Source organism: Perissodus microlepis, chromosome 14, assembly GCF_051167445.1.
Source record: "Perissodus microlepis isolate ML-2025 ecotype Zambia chromosome 14, ASM5116744v1, whole genome shotgun sequence".
In the NCBI taxonomy this organism is placed as follows: Eukaryota; Metazoa; Chordata; class Actinopteri; order Cichliformes; family Cichlidae; genus Perissodus; species Perissodus microlepis.
In genome coordinates this window covers 23544282-23563314 of record NC_140474.1, presented here as the reverse complement: position 1 = coordinate 23563314, position 19033 = coordinate 23544282, and the positions used below count along the sequence as shown (strand labels likewise).

Sequence of the window (19033 nt, the reverse complement as noted above, 5' to 3'; positions counted from 1 at the left end):
TTAAGAGAAATATCTAATCAGCCAGTCACATGGCTGCAAATCGGTGTATTTACAGTAGGCATGCAGACATAGTCATGATGACCCTCCGAAGGTCAAACTTAGCATCAGAATGGGGCGAAGAAAAGGTGATTGAAGTGATTTTGAACGTGGCATGGCTGCGGGTGCGAAATGGTTTGATCTGAGTATTTCAGAAACTGCTGATCTACTGGGTGGGATTTTCCCACACAACCATCTCTGGAGGTGAAGGACAAAAGAAGAAGTAGCAAGCCTGAAAAAACACATCTAAGAGAGTCTTTACTGGACTGTGTGCACAAACAGAAACTACAGATTTTCAGCCTGGTAACCTCACTCACCTTTTTATGCCTTAACCTGCATAATTTGTGTCAACTGCATTAACCCTTTTATGCATGAATTATGACAACCTCAATCTGGATTTTTTTCTTAAGTATTTTTATTCATCTTTAGGCATGAAAAAAAGATTTTTGAACTTCATTTTTTTTAAACATGCACTTTTCAAAGAGTTTTTTACATGTCCACTTAGGTGGACAACATACATTTTGAGTGGGTGGCACGGTATAGAGTGACACATCAGTGTCCAATGTAGTGGTTTATGTGCAAGTATACCATCAGCAATGTGTTTTTTTGTACTATGATAAATTTACCCGTGTACTCTGCATACTGCAACAGAGCACTGATCTTTCATTTCACATTGACTGTGTTTGGAGTGCAATATAAGATTTTCCATTTATATTATGTTCCATACTTAACCTTTTTCGAGACTTTTATGTTGTTAGGCAGGATGTTAAGCAGGATCATGGCATCACATAGGTGTTAAAAATACACCGTGACTGATTTTCATGTAAACAAATAAAAAAACATTCTGATGAAGAGCCACTAAAGGAAGTTTTTGGAGTAACCCTCAGCAGTAATTTGGACATGAAATAGTTAGTAGACATGTTATTAACCCTATGAGGAAATCTTTAATTCTACTGAGGTACAGAGCCATAATTTAGACTACAGGAAACAGTTTTATTCAAATACAGTTTATTGTCAAAATGTTCTGGTGCTGATCAGTGACTGCCTTTGTACAACTTACCCATCATAAAGTGACCACAAATATTGTGGAACCAGTTCATAGTGTTTAATTGCTTGTGTGTTGGAATATATTAAACACGAAAACCAGGAGCTGCAGAAACCCAGTAATGCTGAAGACACATGTAAGGAATTTATCTTGGTTTCATGATGCAAAAAGGGAGTTACAGTCACATATGATCAAAAGAATTCAGGCGAAGAAGTAAAACTAGCAATACATTTAGGTAACAACGGCATAACTGTGAAGACCATGTAGACCAATTTCTAATTTCCACAAACAAAGTTCATTCATTCAAACTTGAAAATGTTGAAGTAGCAGCATGATAAACACTTCTCTCCACACTTGTCACCTTGGTAAATCAAGGCAAGCCTTGAAAGCCCCTAGAGTCTCATATTTCAGTCCCAACACTCATTTAGCAGAGCACAAAGAGAGTTTCTGGGAAAAGTTATCAGAGGCATAGATCTGTGTGGGCAGTATAGGGGTGTGAGTCTGAAGCTGAATGCGATTAGATTAAATGTTCTTGATGGCTTATGCATAAAGGCATGAAGACTGTTGCTGAATGTTGACCTCTTGTTGGCTCCACAACATCAGTGAGCTGCACAGATTTTACCTACACTACTAAAATTTACTTACTCTAACTGAATCACAAACTTTTTGGATGCCTGTGTCACATTGCAAGCCATTAAAAATGAACCAAAAGACCAATATTGATGGTAACAGAGGAGAGAAAACAGAGATTGGCACCCTGACGTTGTTTCTCCTGGTTTAGAGAATACACAATAGGGGGGAGGTGCCCTGCTATTAGCTTTTCTGTTACAAACCATCCCTGTTCTTATTTAGAGGCAGATATGCCTGGTTATGATTCAAGAGGAATGCCAGAATCCACACCATGTGAGTGAAGTATGCCTCAAGGCTACTGCGGAGCCAGTGCCTCTTTGGTACAGAATATAGTCTGAGCTGCCAATCCAGTTCTGCCTATTACATTTGATTTTCTCCACTTTACACACAAACAGTCACACTGACTTCGTGCATGTAGGTATTCACTTGAGCCAGGCTGACATTTCAATGTCACAGAAATATTCATCAGATCACAGCATCAGCTCTTGTGTTTATATAAGTCATCCCAATAGAATACAACTAGAAATCACAAGGCTGTGTTCTGTTTGATTTTCTGGAAAAAAATAAAAAAAAGTAGTACACATTATGTGGTCCTGGGTTTACTGTTCAAATTTGGAGAGAGGGGCGAACTAAAGATAATAGAGGCATGAAGAATCAGCGGATTAACTGGGACAGCCTGAGCCCATCAAAGTGCCCTTGAGCAAAGTGCTGCAAGTGTTAATTATTCCAGTGAAGCAGCTCAAGGAGCAGCAGTAGACAATATAGCTGGCACTGGCAAATTTAGGTGTCAGTGTTTGCAAATGTATGAATGTGAAAATGGGAAGAGGTGAAGGGAAAACTTGCTCAGCAAAACTTGCCTTCGACAAGCAGCCTATGAAAATCACTAATATGAAAATGAATCTTCGTGGCATTCCTCTGCAGTGGGGTCGAATAGTGAATCAGCATGTAAGCGTAGTGCCGATTATTTTTCTTACCTATCAGCGCCAGGTTTGGCAGTTTTCCCAGGCTCTTGCCTTTGTCCAGCACTCGCTCCCACTTGTAGCTAATGGGGTCTGAACCATCGCTGGATTTGCAGCTCAGCTTGACATCACTGCCCTCTTGGAGCTTGCCATCCATCCGGCATCTCGGCTTGGAAGGCTTGACTGCAAGAAAACAAAAGAATCAAAAAATGCTTGAATCAATATTTGCAACAAAACTTCTTATCACAGTTAAGCATAAAGTGTATAAAAGACTCAGTGTTTAACAAATTTACTAGACCACATGTCATAAAAACAAGAACACACTAAAATTGTCATCTTTCAAAAACTTGTTTAAAGCTAAGACGCATATAACAAACTGAATTCATGTTTTTAAATCCATATCTCAGCCAGCACACTGGACTTCTCCAAGAAGTTCAGAAATAAATCAATCACTACAATTAATGTTTCTGTTCATGAATGTAAGTAAATGACTGTAAATTAGCATCTCAACCAAAGGAAATAATGTGCTTTATTTTATTCTGCTTTTTTTTATAAGTAAAACAGTGAATCTTAAAAATCATGGATAACAACATACATTATATTTAGTAATAAAAATGTCAATTAAACAGCTTGCGCATGCATACAACCATTACAGGAACATCAATAATTATTTTATAATTACAATGCTGCTAATTTAGGGCAGTTGTGACATAAACCTTACACTGCATGGTGGTCTAGTGAATTTGTTAAGCAGCATATATATTAATACAATAATTAAGCAAAAATAAATTCGTTCACCGAAATGATTAATTTTTAATATGTGCATATAATGTAGTCATCAATTTGCCAGTGACGCATGCATTAAAATATGGTTTCCATTACTACTCTGCAGAAAATCGTGGCCTACGTGTATCATGTGGACTTGCCACAATATTTCCTATGCCAATTATAGGAACTCTGCATTTCATAAAATGAATCTTTTTTTTGAAAGGGAAGGGCTGACATTTTTTTATTTTGAATGTTGAATATTGAATATTGAGTTATGTTTGAAATAGACTTCTTTGAACATAACATCTACTGAAGCGGGAGTTATTTTATAATGTGAAACTGTCCATCAGCTGTGTTTATCGCCCCAGAATAAAGCACTACATTAAAATGAAAAGCAAAGAAATAAAATGTAGATAATAACATAGCTTGTTAGGTTGCATAAAGCTGAAATATTTGACGTACATTGTAAACTTTATTTGATTTGTTCTATCAGTATTTTTTATTGGTGCAACTGTTTATGAGGGATGTTCAATTACCTTGCCATCACAGTCATTTCTGGTAACACAAATTGAAGAAAAAAGCAACATCCTCCCGTAGAGAATGGATCAATTCAACCCCAAGGCTGGCTGTGAATACTTATGGTAATACGTCCTCATGTCAAAGGTTTTGGTCATAGTCTATTAGCTAAAGGCATAATACAATATAGCTAGAATCTGCTGAGCCCTGCTCTGTTGGATGCATGCTGAAAGGCACTGCTACACTTTAAAAGCATGAAAATAGCATACTGTTTCCTCCTCCCGAGTGACATATTTTTAAATCAGTGGTGAGCTAAATTTAAATATCTATTTTTTATTTTTGTCACGCTGACATATTTCCAATGCTGACTTTTGTGTTTGGCTTAGGATGCTTGTCAGTGAAGTTGCAGCTGTAGTAACTGCGAAATGCTAACATGCATTGAATTAACAGTAGCCAGTGGAGAAAAAAAATAATAAATCAGATAGCTTATGTGCATTTCTCCCTTTGTTTGTCTTTCTTTTCTCGACACCCTGCAGGCTGTATTCTGCTCACAGACTTTGTAAAGAATATAATGAGAGAAGCTGATCAGGGAGCATTGATGCATTCGTCTGTGCGTCTCTGAGCTCTGTCGGGGTCGGTTAAGCCAAACTGCAGAAGGAGCAGTTGGACTGCGTAACCTCAGCTCATAACCCCAATACTAATAAACACAACATATACACATTTAAAATCTTCACATGCAAATCCACACGCTCATTCAGGCGTGATTGTGCAAGCTTGCACAGAAACATACCCGACCACTGGAGAAGCGCACAAACTATAGCACACACACACGCTGTCTCTTGCCAAGCCAGCTACCAGCTCAGCTGCCAAGCCATTATCTTAGCGTAGGGAGTGAGAGAAAAAATGCAAATGTTCGCCTCTCTCAAAATCGAAAGTGTCACTGGGAAGCTGAGGGCAATTTGTAAAATTCGAGGCACTAACTCACTGAAATGTCTTTATGGAAGAGAGAGGGGAGTGAGAGCGAAAGGATTAACAGACTGTTCCATTAGAAAACCAATAACCACGGGTTGAACTAATCTCCCATGATGTTTTAATAAATCGCATGCTTTTTTGACATTGAGAACGATCTCACTCCTCCCGCCGGACTTTGTGGCCAGCTATTGCAGCTGTCTGTCCTTCATAGTTGTTCAGCTATTTCTGATATGCAGACAGAGAAGCGCATTACCACTGAGGTAGTTGTATTGTTGAGTCATTTATAGCCATCTGCATAATGTGCAAATTAGAAGAACAACACGCTTCTCGTACCAAAACGGGATTTTCTGTATTTGGGTAATTAATATTTCCAAGTAGCTTATCTGTACTTAAACTGATGTAAGTTAACTTTTTAACATGATGAACATCAAACTGGTCTGTTGTCTTGTATTGTATATGTCATAGAGGACACAAGTACATTAGAATCTAGCTTGAAATTTGCCCATGTAATGCAGTCTTTAACTCAATCAATCATTTCTGTGCCCTGCCAAACCTACTTGCATGTTTCTGGTCTCACCTCATCAACAAACCAATCCAAACGGACCCAAACAGCACGAACAAAATCAAATCACACTGTCTGAATCAAATTCAATCATTAGATCAGTCAGCATGACAGAGGAAATGTGCCAGGCTAATGATCCAGTGATTAGGTCTGTGTGTGTAAGAAGTGTGTGTATGTGTGTTTGTGTATGAGGATTTTCCATGTACAAATGAATTTCTTCATAACCCGATGGTACGTGCACATGCATTGATGTATCCACATTTACCCAATACAATGAGGTTGACTTGGCTCCAGTGGTACTTTCCCCCACTCTTGACTTTACAGTAGTACTCCCCCGTGTCGCTCAGCAGCAGGTCACTGATGAGTAGGGAGGCGTCTCCACCCAGGTACTCCCCAGCAAAGGACAGATGGTTGGGCTCAGTATCCATGGGGTCACTGATGTACACGTTTCCCCCAAAGAAGGTAATAATCTAGATGTGGAGAAAGAAAAGATAATCAAGGATTTAGTTCAGACCAGAGACTGTTGTCTGAAATGAAATTCTTGCACAAGTGAAAAAACTCCTGATGTGTTACAGCGAGGGATTGACTGATTCATAATTGCTCCGGTTCTACTTATCTTGATTCTATCTTTCTTTTGAAGGAATTCTCCAATTTCTTCCTGGACCTGGTACTAACATTTTAGTAGCTGGTGATGTCATTTCTTAACTGATTTATGCAAGTAATTCCCCAAATAAGATTTTCATCTCTTAACAGCACATTTGGTTCACTTAATTCCTATGTCCCAACAGTATTACCCTTGATATATTTCACTGGTAGGCTGCCATTTACATTTTAAATAACATGGCTCTAATGGCTGTGTATGCTCAGTTAAGACAGTTCCACGTAGTTCCTCTCTGGAGGCACAGTCTTGAGAAAAACAGAATACCAGCACTCATGGGTAACATTGTTAACAATCACTTTTTAATTAACACTTGGGAAATAATATTTTACAAATGAATGCATTTGCTGGAATGCCAGTATCCTGCCAGTGTTCATTTAGCTGATTATCTGTGAGTGTTGTTATCTCTTTATGGTGTTTCCACAAATAAAGCTGTCAAATGAAAAAGAAAAAAAAACCCACAACACCCTCCCAAACAATTCTATTTTATTATTCTGGCCCTAAGATAAAAGATTAAAGTGCACACAGTGGCACTAAAAGTGATGTCACCAGAAAACAACTTCAGAAACAGCAAAGTACATAATATCATACAAATGATACAAAATGGCTATAAAATGACACTTTTGTAACTCCCCTTTTCAAAAGATATACAAATAAAACTGAAAAGAAAAATGTAAAAAAAAGAAGAAGGTAAAAATCAGCTTTTAGGCCATTTTAGTCAGATTATGATCAGGCTTGACTTAAAGCTTCAAACACCATAATTCTTAATGATTAGTCCCTTTTAAATGGACTGGTTCTTATATAGTGCTTTTCTACTTGAGCACACAAAGCGCTTTATACAGCATACCTCATTCAGCCACTCACACCAGCACTTTCTTTTATGCTTTAGTACTTTCATTCACACACATTCACACTCCAATGGCTGCATTGGAGAGCAACATGGAGTTAGTATCTTGCCCAAAGATCTTTGGCATGCAGACTGGAGCTGCCAGTTCTCAAATGGCCAACCTTCTGATTAGTAGATGACCTGCTCTACTTCCTGAGCTAAGGTAGAAAGGTAAATCCCCTCAGAAAAAGTTCTTGCAGGTCACACAGCTTCACTCACCACCCCCACTACCAGTATCAAATAAACCAGTGAGTTTGTATATGCCACTGCCACTGTAATCATAGAAACATTTGGTTATAAGCTCAAGAATATGTGCAGAGCGTTCCCGTGGAGGAAGCCCAGAAGGAAGCCCAGAAGGATATTGGCTATTACAGTTGGCTATCAGAGCTGGAGATAGGCATCATCACAGAGATCAGATATCCATAACAGGATAACAATGTGTTCATAACAGAGCTTCTACAAAGTACCAAACAAAGGCTCATAACACTGGCTATTAGGCTAAAGGGATACACAACCAGAGAGAATAAATGGCTTGTTCTCCAAAGACCTATCCAAGGTGTTTTCCCAGCTGCAACCATAACACCTTGGATAGGCAACAATGGGACAAGGACGGATCTCACCACAGCTGAGACTGAGTAAGAGCAAGGATGTGGTGTCATAAAGCCTCCAACTCCAAGTGGCTGGTGGACCTAAGAGCAGACCACAGCAACCTCTCAGAACAAAATCAATGACAAAGGCCAACAAAATAGCTGGGCAGTACCAGTACCTCACACGGCTCATGCCTGTTAGTTTAAGAAGCTTACAGCACTCCAGAACACGTGGCAGCATAAATAACTGGGGTGCTAACAACAGGTGCTAACAACAGGTGCTAACATAGTGCAGAACAATCCTGATCACAAAGGTTTTGTGCCCCATAAGGGCACAAAGCTGTTGAGCTCATAGCTGATTACCTGCTTCTCTGCAACATGAAAGCTCAGGTGTCATAGCAACCAAGATTAGTTAGTTAATTAGTTTATTAAGATCCCCATTAGCTCCTGCAATAGCACCCGCTGTTCTGACTACAAGAAAGAGTATGAACCGGCACCCCACACTTACACAGTGGAGTGCTGGACTCAACACACTGATAACCTTAATCGGAAATTCCTTGTAGGTACACAAAAAGATGTTGTTGTTAGAGCCTGCGATTGACATAATCTGTTTGATTCTCCCTTTTTTCCCTTATATTTACCACCAAGGTTCATTGATGTTTGCAGACACCGGGTGTTCAAAGGAAAAAAATGAGCTAATTTGAAGTTTGTAGCATCTGTAAACCTGCACCAGAAAGCTTTCATTTTCTCTTCCCTGGCTGTTTACAGTTTGTCTTTGTTTATTTCTAGCCTTTCCTTGTGTGTCTTTTGCTCTCTCACGCTCTTGCTTTATCCACACACACAAACAGAAACAAACACAGCTGTCACAGTGGCCTATTACTCAGGGCAAGTGAGAGCCTGCAGATGGGGACCGCTAAATGCTGGTGCCACAGCGCATCAGTGCCTAAGAAGCAGGGGCACCTGCTGTGATCACAGGTGATGACTGGCCATTTACACACACACGTATATACCCAAACCTACTCACAAACTTGCCGTTTACCAAACATGTGGCACACCATGAATGCAAACAGAAACATATCACTGTGCCACAGCTACACACAGAAAGTAACCAGGCTCTAACACCAAAACAAAAAAGGGCATACCTGTACCTGTCCTGTGGGCATGCATCTGTTGCCTTCATGAAATCAGAACATTAATTACTCACAAACCAAACCACATGTGTATATGTGTTTTTGCTTCTGGTAATGTCTGTACTGTCTGTTAGTGAATTGTTCTATTAAGGCAAGGTGTTTTGTTGATTCAGTAAAATACTGTACACAAATAATTAAGCGTCTCTGCTTTTTCACACAGGTCATGAAATGATGATAATGATGACAAAATGCAACCCCAAACCATGAAAAAGCTTCTTCTGTTTTACAGATGGCTGTAGACACTCACTCTTGTACTGTTCTCCTGACTTTCCCCATGCTTACTGTGGACAATTTGAAGCAAACATTGACATGCTTCAGTCTTTTCTCCTTGTTTCCCTTCAAATGACTTAATAACAGCCACTCGTCCAGTTTCCTCAAATGTTTTTAAGGCAATTCTGTACATGATGGGGAGATTTGGAAAGCTTTCAGCTAATAAAGCTTTGGGAATCACCCTGTTGGGGCAAAAGTACAGTTTGGCAGAATTTCTGCATGTGAATGTCGCACACTTTTCATAGGTTTAAGTATATAAATGGAAACAAATGATGTGTTTTTAGTTTCTTTGCTAAGTTGTCTGTTATCTGCAGATACAACATTGGTTCTTGAGTCAGGTGCCTGTTTTATGCTTAACAAACAAAAAGCATAATTCTGAAAAAGGTACAAGGACTGGACTGAAAATGACTGAAACATGTCCAAAGAAAAACTTTGACCTTCACAAGGCCTGGAGAAAGTCTGGCTCCAAACTATAAAGACATGAGGGGTGGCTCAAAACCTTTGCACAGCACAATATATAATTTTTATATCACATCATTTTATCAAAAACATTAACACAGTAGAATTGCTGCTCTCATCAAAGCAGCTTGTTAAAGATTACTGGAAGCAGATTATATCAACAGTGTGGCTAACATTCAAATATTTAAGCTGTTCGGTTTTTAAAGTGTTTTCCATAAATAATTTTATAGTCAATGAAGAATACACAGAGGAAACAAATATACAACAATGACTCTGTCATTTTACTCTACTACTAATATATTTATCACCTCTGTGGACGATAATTGTCCTCACAATAATGCCAGTTCAATATCTTCAGTTTTATATGCTGAAGGGCAGCAATTATGCATAGCAAATAGCAACAACACACAATACGCACTAACTAATGTGGCACTGTGGCAGGAGCAATTTCCCAAGAAAGGATGGAAACGAAATTAATAACTTCATCTTTATTAACCATCGCTCGTCTTTGCTGAAACTACACTATGATAGGCTATAAAATGCCGTCTTTGAGTAACTCTCATCATCTAAGACCAACACAGCTGAGAACAGTGAGAGAAGGGCAGTTTGTTTGTTTTTTACTCTTCATCTGACTAAATGGAGTTGAATGTTGTGCCCCTCTGTGTCTTAAACACATGTAGCCTGTACATTTGCTAACAGAGGCTAAATGTTGACAAGATGCTCTTTCCATCTCAACACGGCCTTCGAGCAGAACAAAAGAATGATTTATTCATTCGGCTACAGGCGTAGTCTCTTTCCTAATCAAATTTTCAAACGTTTGATTTTAATTAATGGTGCCTTCAATGTTATCCTCCCGTTAAATATTCATCGCAATGTGGCAGCCCCAGTCTGAATAATCAAAGTGTAAGCCACCAGTTTCCCCCTTTCTTTCATTCCTAGCCCTGCCGCTTCTCTTCCACACTTTGCTATTCATTCCTTTCTCTGTGCCAACGCAAGAGTGCATGAAGAAATGGGTTCAGAGGAAAATGGAAGTCCCTTCCTTCCAACAGAACGCTGTTGAGATGTTTTGCTCTCTCGCGCTCTCTTATCAGATTCTAAGCTCAATTTGGGTGAAAAAAATGGCAGTTTTTCAAACACCAGCGAAATTATACCAGAATGTTATCAAAGGCTTTAAAAAACAAAACCAAATTAGCCGTTTAAAGATTTCAGTTATCCTCCTGGTTCAGGCTGATAGACTTTATGAAGCCAGAATTAGAATATATTATTGTGCCAACTAAAACTTTAAAATACAAACAAGGGGGAAATTTTTTATAAATGCTGTAATTCCTTTACAGTTAATGCAATACTTTTTGTAAAGCTGAAACTGCACTTAAAGCACACCTTGACTGCTTGATTTAAAATTCAGTGTGACTGCACACAAAGGGAGAAAAAAACTTAAACCTTTAAAAACGTTAAAATTAAGGAATTTTCTTTATTTCGTTTAACAGATGTTTTCCTTTTTTAAAGCATTGAATTTTACTATTTCCAGAAAAAGCCTATACACTTCTGCAAAAAGTCTTTATACCCACAGCGTACGATTATTGCCTTTACCTGACTGCTGATTTTGACTACTTTTCAGAGAGTTCTCATGTATGATCTGTTTTGAGACCGTTTCCTGTCAACCTTGCCAATTCTGCTTGCGTCCCTGAATGCCTGATTGCACGTGAGCCCTTGTATGTTTATTAAATAGTAGATTTTGAACCTGATTCTGTTGTTTGGTCTAATTTCTGATGTCAATTCCTTTTGGTGTGGAATGTTGCTGCAGCTGTAATCTTCAATTGCCTCTATAATTACATATTTTTACAAAACTAAGATGAATTTGTCAGCTTGATAGTAATGAAAAGGTCATTAGGTCTGTTTTTCATTTCCACTTGTTACAGTGTTTATCTCCCACCAGTTAAAACAGTTAAAAGTAAAAGTGCCAAGGTTAGAAATATATAATGTGTTGGTGAACACAATTGCTCCTTTGTGAATGCCACTGAAAGTTGAAGTGCCTTAGTAATTTTGGGATTGTGTTAATGTGCAACTATTATAGGTCCTGCTGGAAATCAGCGAGCGTAACCCAAATGGAGAAAAGCTAAAATGTTTTTTTTGTGTGTGAAAAAGGGAAGTGGAAAGAGAGGGAGAAAAGAAAAACTATCCAAGGTATATACAGTCTATACATATACCTGTACAACAGAAGAACATGTTGTTCTTCTGTTTTTTAGCCTAAATGTCACTGTCATTGCCATTTCATCCCAGTAAAGGTCAGTCTTGGTGTTGCAATAACTTTGCAGCAACTACTAAATATTACCCAAGTCATGGCAGAGTAAGACGGCAGGGAACCTTTAACAATTCAGATGCTTCTAAACTGTATTAAATGCAGGGAAAAAAGGAATACAATCTTACCACTTTCTGTGGGGAGTTTGGTTTCTGCAGTAGCCACTCAATGTCAAGAGGGACGGATGATGAGAACTGGTGGTGGCATGGCAAGGTGGCATTGTCCCCAACGACCTTTTTCATCTCTGTCTGGGCCCCCACTGACAGAAGGCTAACTAGAACTGAGGGAGAACAAGAGAAAGAGAGAAAAAAACTTGAGACAGAGGTAGAGACATGTCAGACGGGGTCACTAGCTCAATCTAAGCTTGAGGCAAGAGACAGATGCTGTGGACAGGAAGCGAAACCACAATGATAGAGGAAACCGGGTGCGAGGATACATCCAAATATTGAAGGGAGACAGAACAGATGGATTCTGTTCAGAGGGAATAAAGTTTGATTGAGGAGTTGAAGGAAAAGTACTAAGAAAAGCTATTCACAGCTGCAGTTTGGGGGAATTATGGACGGGTACTGTGCCGACACATCTGACACATGGACAATTCTGCCAGAAAACCCCGAAAAGATACAATTAATGAGTCACTTCCATTGCAAAAAAGTCCAAAAGCTATCCCAGGCCACCTTCCCATTAACAGTGAATGTCAGTATGGAAACTATTTTAAGTCCCAACCGCACAGAAAACGCACATACCAAAAACTCCCACTGTCGACTCAGTTAAGACCGACAGTCGCAGTAAAAGGTAGCAGTAATTGCGAGCGTGTGCACAAGTGAGTGACTCTGGGCACTGGCCAGACTAGTGTGGCCTGCGTATCAGTGGAGGAGCAGCAGGGCTAATTTATTGGAGGATGCTGGACAGCCTAGAGGGCTTGAATGGAATTAGCCAGAGGCGTCACAGGGGATGCTGGGAAAGTGGATAGTGTTTGTGCGTGCTCGCGTTCGTGCATGTGCTGGACTGTGTGTGTCAAGAAGCAGTGGTGCAATGGTGAGATATGTTTAGAAAGACTGCAGAGCTTGACTGTGCTTACGCACTCACGTGTGACGTACAGTTTTGGCCCTGCTATATTCATCTTAACTACCTGCCTTTAATTTAAGTGTGCTGTGCTGAATAATCCGATAGCTCCAGGGGAATTTGACAGCTTGGAATTAAAGTTATCCTGCCTAACAGATGCTCATTTGAAGTGAAATGTTCAGACTGTGTAAATATTGTTGCTCCTATTCATTATCATGCCACCTTACTAGACACTCAACATGGCCTGCTGTTTGAACAGAATAAATAAACGTAGTGTGGGACACACATCTGAATGAAAGTTGTGCACTTTGTTTTGTCTGTTATACTGATACTGACTGACAGAATAGTTTTGTGTTTAGAATATAACCTCATATACGTTCCACGGGAAGCTATGTGAATGCATCAGCACTTACTGGGCGCCTGTCCACTTGTGAACCGGTTCACCCTCATAGGAGCTAACGCCCTATCCCATAAGTGATCTCAGGGCCAATGAAAATGTCAGCTCAGTGCTGTGAAACGGGTGACTCAGTGCTGATACAGCACACAAAGAGATGAAGAGTAACCTCGCAGAAACTAATTCTCCTTAAAGAGCTTCATCCTTACTGAGATGACATCATCTGCTTGAGTTCAATTGCTCTTCAAGTTTTGATTAAAGGTTGTGCGCATCGGCGGCGGTGTTAAAAAAAAAACCCCGATGGGGAAGTGATTAACACTGAACATCATGCAGTGCTTTCCTAACGAAACCATGGGTTCAGGCGTTCACAGAGGCAGCACAAAGAGGGACAACACAGTTTTAAGCTAGAGGCTTTTATGCTGTGGTTTGTGTACAGATTATTCCTAATTATTTTGATAATTAAAATGATTTTTTTCTGAGACTTGTGCCACAATTCCTAGGTGTGTATTGTAGCTTCTCTGTTCCATGTTTTAATGGCCAGAGAGACATGTATATTAACGGATCTAGGACCTTTCTGTGTTTATAAAAAGACTAGAAAGTACTTGCTCCTCTTTCCTCCAATAAACCAAAGACATGCTTATTTGGTTAACTGGTGATTTTACATTTTGGTAGTCTCAGTTTGGTAGCCTGTCACTTTTTCACCCCTTTAGCTGACGTCAGCCAGGTTATGCTTCACTCCTGACCATCCTAAGTAGGGAAAGAAGTTAAGAAAAAGATGAATGAGAGGCTGGATAGAAAGTAACCTCCAAAGCCACTTTATACGCAAACCTAAGCGTTTAGCAGAAGTTAGTCTTTCCACTTTTTCTCCAGTGAAAAACCACAAAGAGAGGTACAAGACCACATATGACACAACTTTTTCCTAAGATAGAGTCATGCCTGTTGCTAAAGGGCTTCACTGGGGTTTTTGGTTAGGTTTGTTTTGCTCTGAGAAGCTGATGCTCTAGTGTGCCATCCAGTGGCAATAAAAGCTTGTGCACAGTGTGAATCCTCAACATTATGTCTTGATTTTCCGAGTCCCACATTCTAAACTTAAGATTTGGGCTACTTGTTGCGAGTTAAATGTAAAGTTTCCAATTGGAATTTGCCATTTGGAGGAACAAAGAGAGGGAATTGAAAGTACTTTGTGGCTGGCTGAGAGCTTCTGTGTCCCTTTGGCACCCGAGGAGCAACAGGACAAATTGCTGAGGTCCTTCTGCTCTGCTTGCCCACCTGCCCAGTTCAAATCATTAGTCAGCAGAAAAGGATGGGCCACCCCTCCTCACAGAGAAGCTTCTGCACCCTAAGGGTATCCCCTTTCATGACTTTTTAATGCAGCATTTGCAGGGGATATTCATCTTGTTAGCCTCCCTGCTGATATTGCTTTGAATGTCAGAAAAGAGAGTGAGGGCTTTGCAGCATTAGAAAATATTCAAGAGGAAGAAAGTTCAGGCCATGTGTGAATGCACAGCTGGTTGAGCTTAATGGTTCAAGTTAATGCTTGATGGTGGTACAGGGTCTGCTGGGAGACCTGTGCCCACTCCGCTCCTCAGGCTAGCCTCTGTAATCGGTGCTCCCACAGTCATCAGCAGCCTGGGGCTGAACCCGGCACTGTGTAGCTGGCCTGATAAGAGCTTTGTGCTTCCCTCCTCGCCTCCCACCTCATCCTTAACTGCCCACCGCTTCAGCTGTAGGCTCTGTAAATGGAAGAGTTCCCCTGAAAGATAGATAGGGCCAATGTGTCTGAAGAATGAGGGGAATTGCCATCTTTTCCCACACAAAGTACTTTACTTTTCATTAACTGTCTCTAAACTGACCTTCAAAAAAGCTACCTGTGTCAGCTCACTAACTTTGACTTGTGGGTGTTAAATATTCTCTTTATCATCAAACAGTAAAGTTTTCAGTTCCAGGTATTTCATTTATTCCTTAGAAATGAAAAAAAAAAAAAGCAAACGCCTAATATTTTTTTCCATCTGTGACAGAAAATATTTTTCATTTTTAACAGAAAGAATTGGCAGACAAATCAGACGGGGGTTTTTTGGTCGATATGCAGTCCGTGCTACCCACTTTCCCATTTATTTATGGTCTTGCAGAGGGGCTTTTGTGCTGTGGAATGGATGACACAGTGCTCCCAAAATAAGCTTGCCTTGATGTGAGTTTGAGCTTGCATTTGGTTTGGCCTCATTCACCGTGTGCACAGCTGGGGTGGCTGGACTGCAAGACCCCATCATTTGTGTCAACATCAACACATCAGCTATGAGACACATCAGAATTAATCTCTGTGGCAGATTTGCAAACACTATGGAAATTCTGTTTGGCTTTGGTATGGGCTCGTGACCTTGGGCTTCAATTTGCAGCTAAGGTGACCCAGAAAGAATAATAAAAGAAAAGTGAGCCATATAACCTTCAGCTTCAGTAACATCCCTGATCACAGCAGCGTGCATGCTTTCACGTGACCTTATAAGATTCCATAGGGGCATGGAAAAGACCATCTAAATAAACACTGTCTTCTTGAGGGGGAGATAAACGTGGCTTGCGATATGTTGGCTTGTGCCATATCCCAAAGCATATCCTCTATCCCGCTTTCTCTCTCTCTCTCATTATGCCTTCTTGTTACAGCTCTGCTTGGTTCAGTTTCGTGCCTCCATTTGTGACTGTGTTCGGTCTTCACCCACAGAAAGAAAGGAAGGAAAGAAGACGATCATAATTAACAAAAGTGGGAGCTAAAAGAGAGGGAGGTTTAGGGAGAGAGAGTGTGAGTGCGGGACACATTTGACAAAGAGAGCGAGAGTGAGAGGCTTGGGTGAAATATGGAGGAACCAATTTCTATGAAAAGACCCTAGGGGGAGTTGTGCTCCAGTAAATCCGCCTTACAGAGCCCTGCAATCTCATTATAGTGTAGCCAGTGAGACGGACAGACAGACAAACAAGACAGGCCCGGATCTTTCGCACTGCCCAAAGTCAAGCCCCATATCCCCTCAGTCAGCACATCAGCCTGGCTGGGGCCTTTGCCACGTCCGACGCTTATGACCTCTGGTACTCAAACATGGCACATCAGAAAGTGGGGGGAGGCGGGGTGGAGGGGTGTGGGACAGTGACAGGGCGGGGAGAAATAGGTTGAGGGAGGGGTGGAGGAATGGTGCAATGCCTTGATTTGACCACTTATGCTGGCTCAATCACTGGTGTGGATGAAGGATTATACCGTCACAAAGGTGGTTTTAGACACAGGTTAGCATATGCACACACCCCCCCGCCCCGAAAGACCGGAGGGACGGCTGGTTTATCTTTTTTGACAATTTCTGACAATTTCCTGCTGTGTGCATTCATGCTGATTTTCGTCTTGTGCAAACATCTATATTTCATGTAAATTCCCAGCTGCCGGTGTATATGATTTATGCTGTATGTGGGTAGATACTCTGTCACAAAGACACCTCCACTCCAGATGCAAGGGACTATCACATGCTGACAGCAAATCAGCGCCTCAACATCAGGACCTATGATTTGGAATATGGCTACTTTACACATATAGACACAAGTCGCATTTGAGTTACATTTACAGCCTTACAGCAGCAGGGAAAAGCAACAATCATCTCCCAGTCTTGCCAATCTTTCCCACAACTTTTTATCTTCTGTCAAATAGAGACTCTGTTAAATACAGGGCGAGGAGGAGGAGGAGAGTCTGGATTAGGAACTTCATCAAACTTTTATCCATTTAACTAGCAAAATCTCACACAGGAAATACAAATCTCATTTATCCATCCATGCTGCTGACATAGAGCTAGTGTTTTTTAGCTGACTTGGAGAAGAGCACAGGGCATGAGACAACGGCAACATACTCACAGGTCAGCGTGTTTTATAGGCTGTAGCTTCCCTCCACTCACAGCTCTCCTATGTGACTGAACGGGCCATTCAAATGCCAAACATATACAGCATGGTGTATGAGTGTGGTACATCTCTAAATATAGGTCACATCTTGTCCCTTTTTATTTTCTTTTCTTTTCTGATATTTCAGAAAAATTGAGGAATGTGCAAAACATGTTTCAGCAGACGAGAGGCTGCTTTCAGTTGTTAGAACAAATGCAACGCTTACAAAAAGAGCCACCATGCATGCTCTGTGAGAGAGTCCTTTACTCATCCAAACACAGCCCTCTCTTTTAGTCATATCTTTTTAAGTGGTAAGTCTCTTTAAATGTTCCAAGTTATCACACCACATTAAAACATATGTTTTGCATATGGCGCACTATAGTGGTCTCCTTGTAGTTTCAAGGTCCAACTCATGAATATATACTGTGCCTGTGGAAATCAAACGGGCTGTTTGGTTTTCCCTGACTGGAGGCTGCTCTTTGAAGGGATAAAATCCCATAATCCTTTTTGCCTCACACCCGGCGACCATTGCAACCGTCTGCTGACATGGAATTTTTTGTCAGTAGCATTTTACAATAAGGTACCTAGAGTCGTTATTGAGTAATGTGTAAGGAGCAAATAAGACCAAAGCGCTAATTAGTAACTGCTAACCAGAATAACTCTTTACTTAAATATTACTACTAGAAATATGTCAGTAATTTATGATTACTACACTATTATCATTTTGTGTCCATATAAGGAAAGCATCGCATCCCTAACCCTAACCACTGACAAGCAGTCACTACAAAGGCAGTACCAACCTTGGCTTAGTCCTTGGTATCGTAATTTGGTATTTGGGTTCATGGTAACATTGATTTAAGACTCATATTGAACATCTGGTTCAAATTCAATGACTTATGAACCAGATGTTCAGTGCTGTAACAAGGCTTTTCTTTTAGAGTTGAAGAATGCAGGTGATGCCTTTTTTTCCACCCTTTAAATTATTATACAATATTTATAATATATTCTGTACCGTCCTGCTGCTCAAACAATACTACACAAGCTAAAACCTCTTAAAAAAGGTGCATTATGTACTATTACAAATGGAAAATGTTGTACTCATTGGTTTCCTCTGAAGAAAATAATTAGAAACCAGAATAACGTGTCATCTCAAAGCTCTCCTCTGATTTAAATCTTGTAACTTTAAATCAGGATCCAGTAAGTATCTAGCACTCAATATTAAATACTTTACTACTATATATATATATATATATATATATATATATATATATATATAATATTGTGTACCACTTATCAGGTATTGTGCACTGATTAAATGTGAAGTACTTCAAACTGATGGCTTCTTGCACTGCTGTTACCATTTGCATCCTGTGCTGTTATGTTTGTGTCATGTTCTCAGATGTCTTTGGTGAAACAGAGTTTAATCCCAACAAGCCTGGCCGTTAATAATCACAACATCACGAGCTCGTACAGCCAATCTGAATATTTAAACCTCTTTAATTTGTAGCACCATTAAATATGAGGGCCACTAGATCAATGAGAAAACTGAAGCTTTACACAAAAAGTTGCAAAAGTGAAGGCCCTCCGGTTCCTGATCATCTTCGATGAGGAGTTTCTAAGAAATCTGGCTCGAGCAGTAATGGGTGGGTTTAGGAGGAAATGAACAGAATAATTTCCACAATAATCCCTCGAAGCTGCAGAGGGAGGGCAGATGGGAAAAGAGAAGGAAGAGCAATTGGAAAAGAAAAAGGAGATAAAATACCACCGATGTTTGAATGATGTGGCAAATGCTCACCTTGTGATGCTGTTATTACTTTCATTAGCATACCTTTCATGGCCT

General features: G+C 40.2%; 1 protein-coding gene across 1 annotated transcript in view; it reads right to left on the bottom strand.

The window, feature by feature from the left end:
* Positions 1-19033, bottom strand: part of clmpb (CXADR like membrane protein b) — a 76157-nt gene that overhangs the window by 14301 nt on the left and 42823 nt on the right. Inside the window, exons 2-4 of the mRNA XM_084951946.1 lie at positions 11966-12117; positions 5754-5958; positions 2686-2853 (exon numbers count right to left, since the gene is read on the bottom strand). Of these exons, the coding sequence (XP_084808072.1) occupies positions 2686-2853; positions 5754-5958; positions 11966-12117 (525 nt within the window). The remainder of the gene's footprint in view (positions 1-2685; positions 2854-5753; positions 5959-11965; positions 12118-19033) is intronic.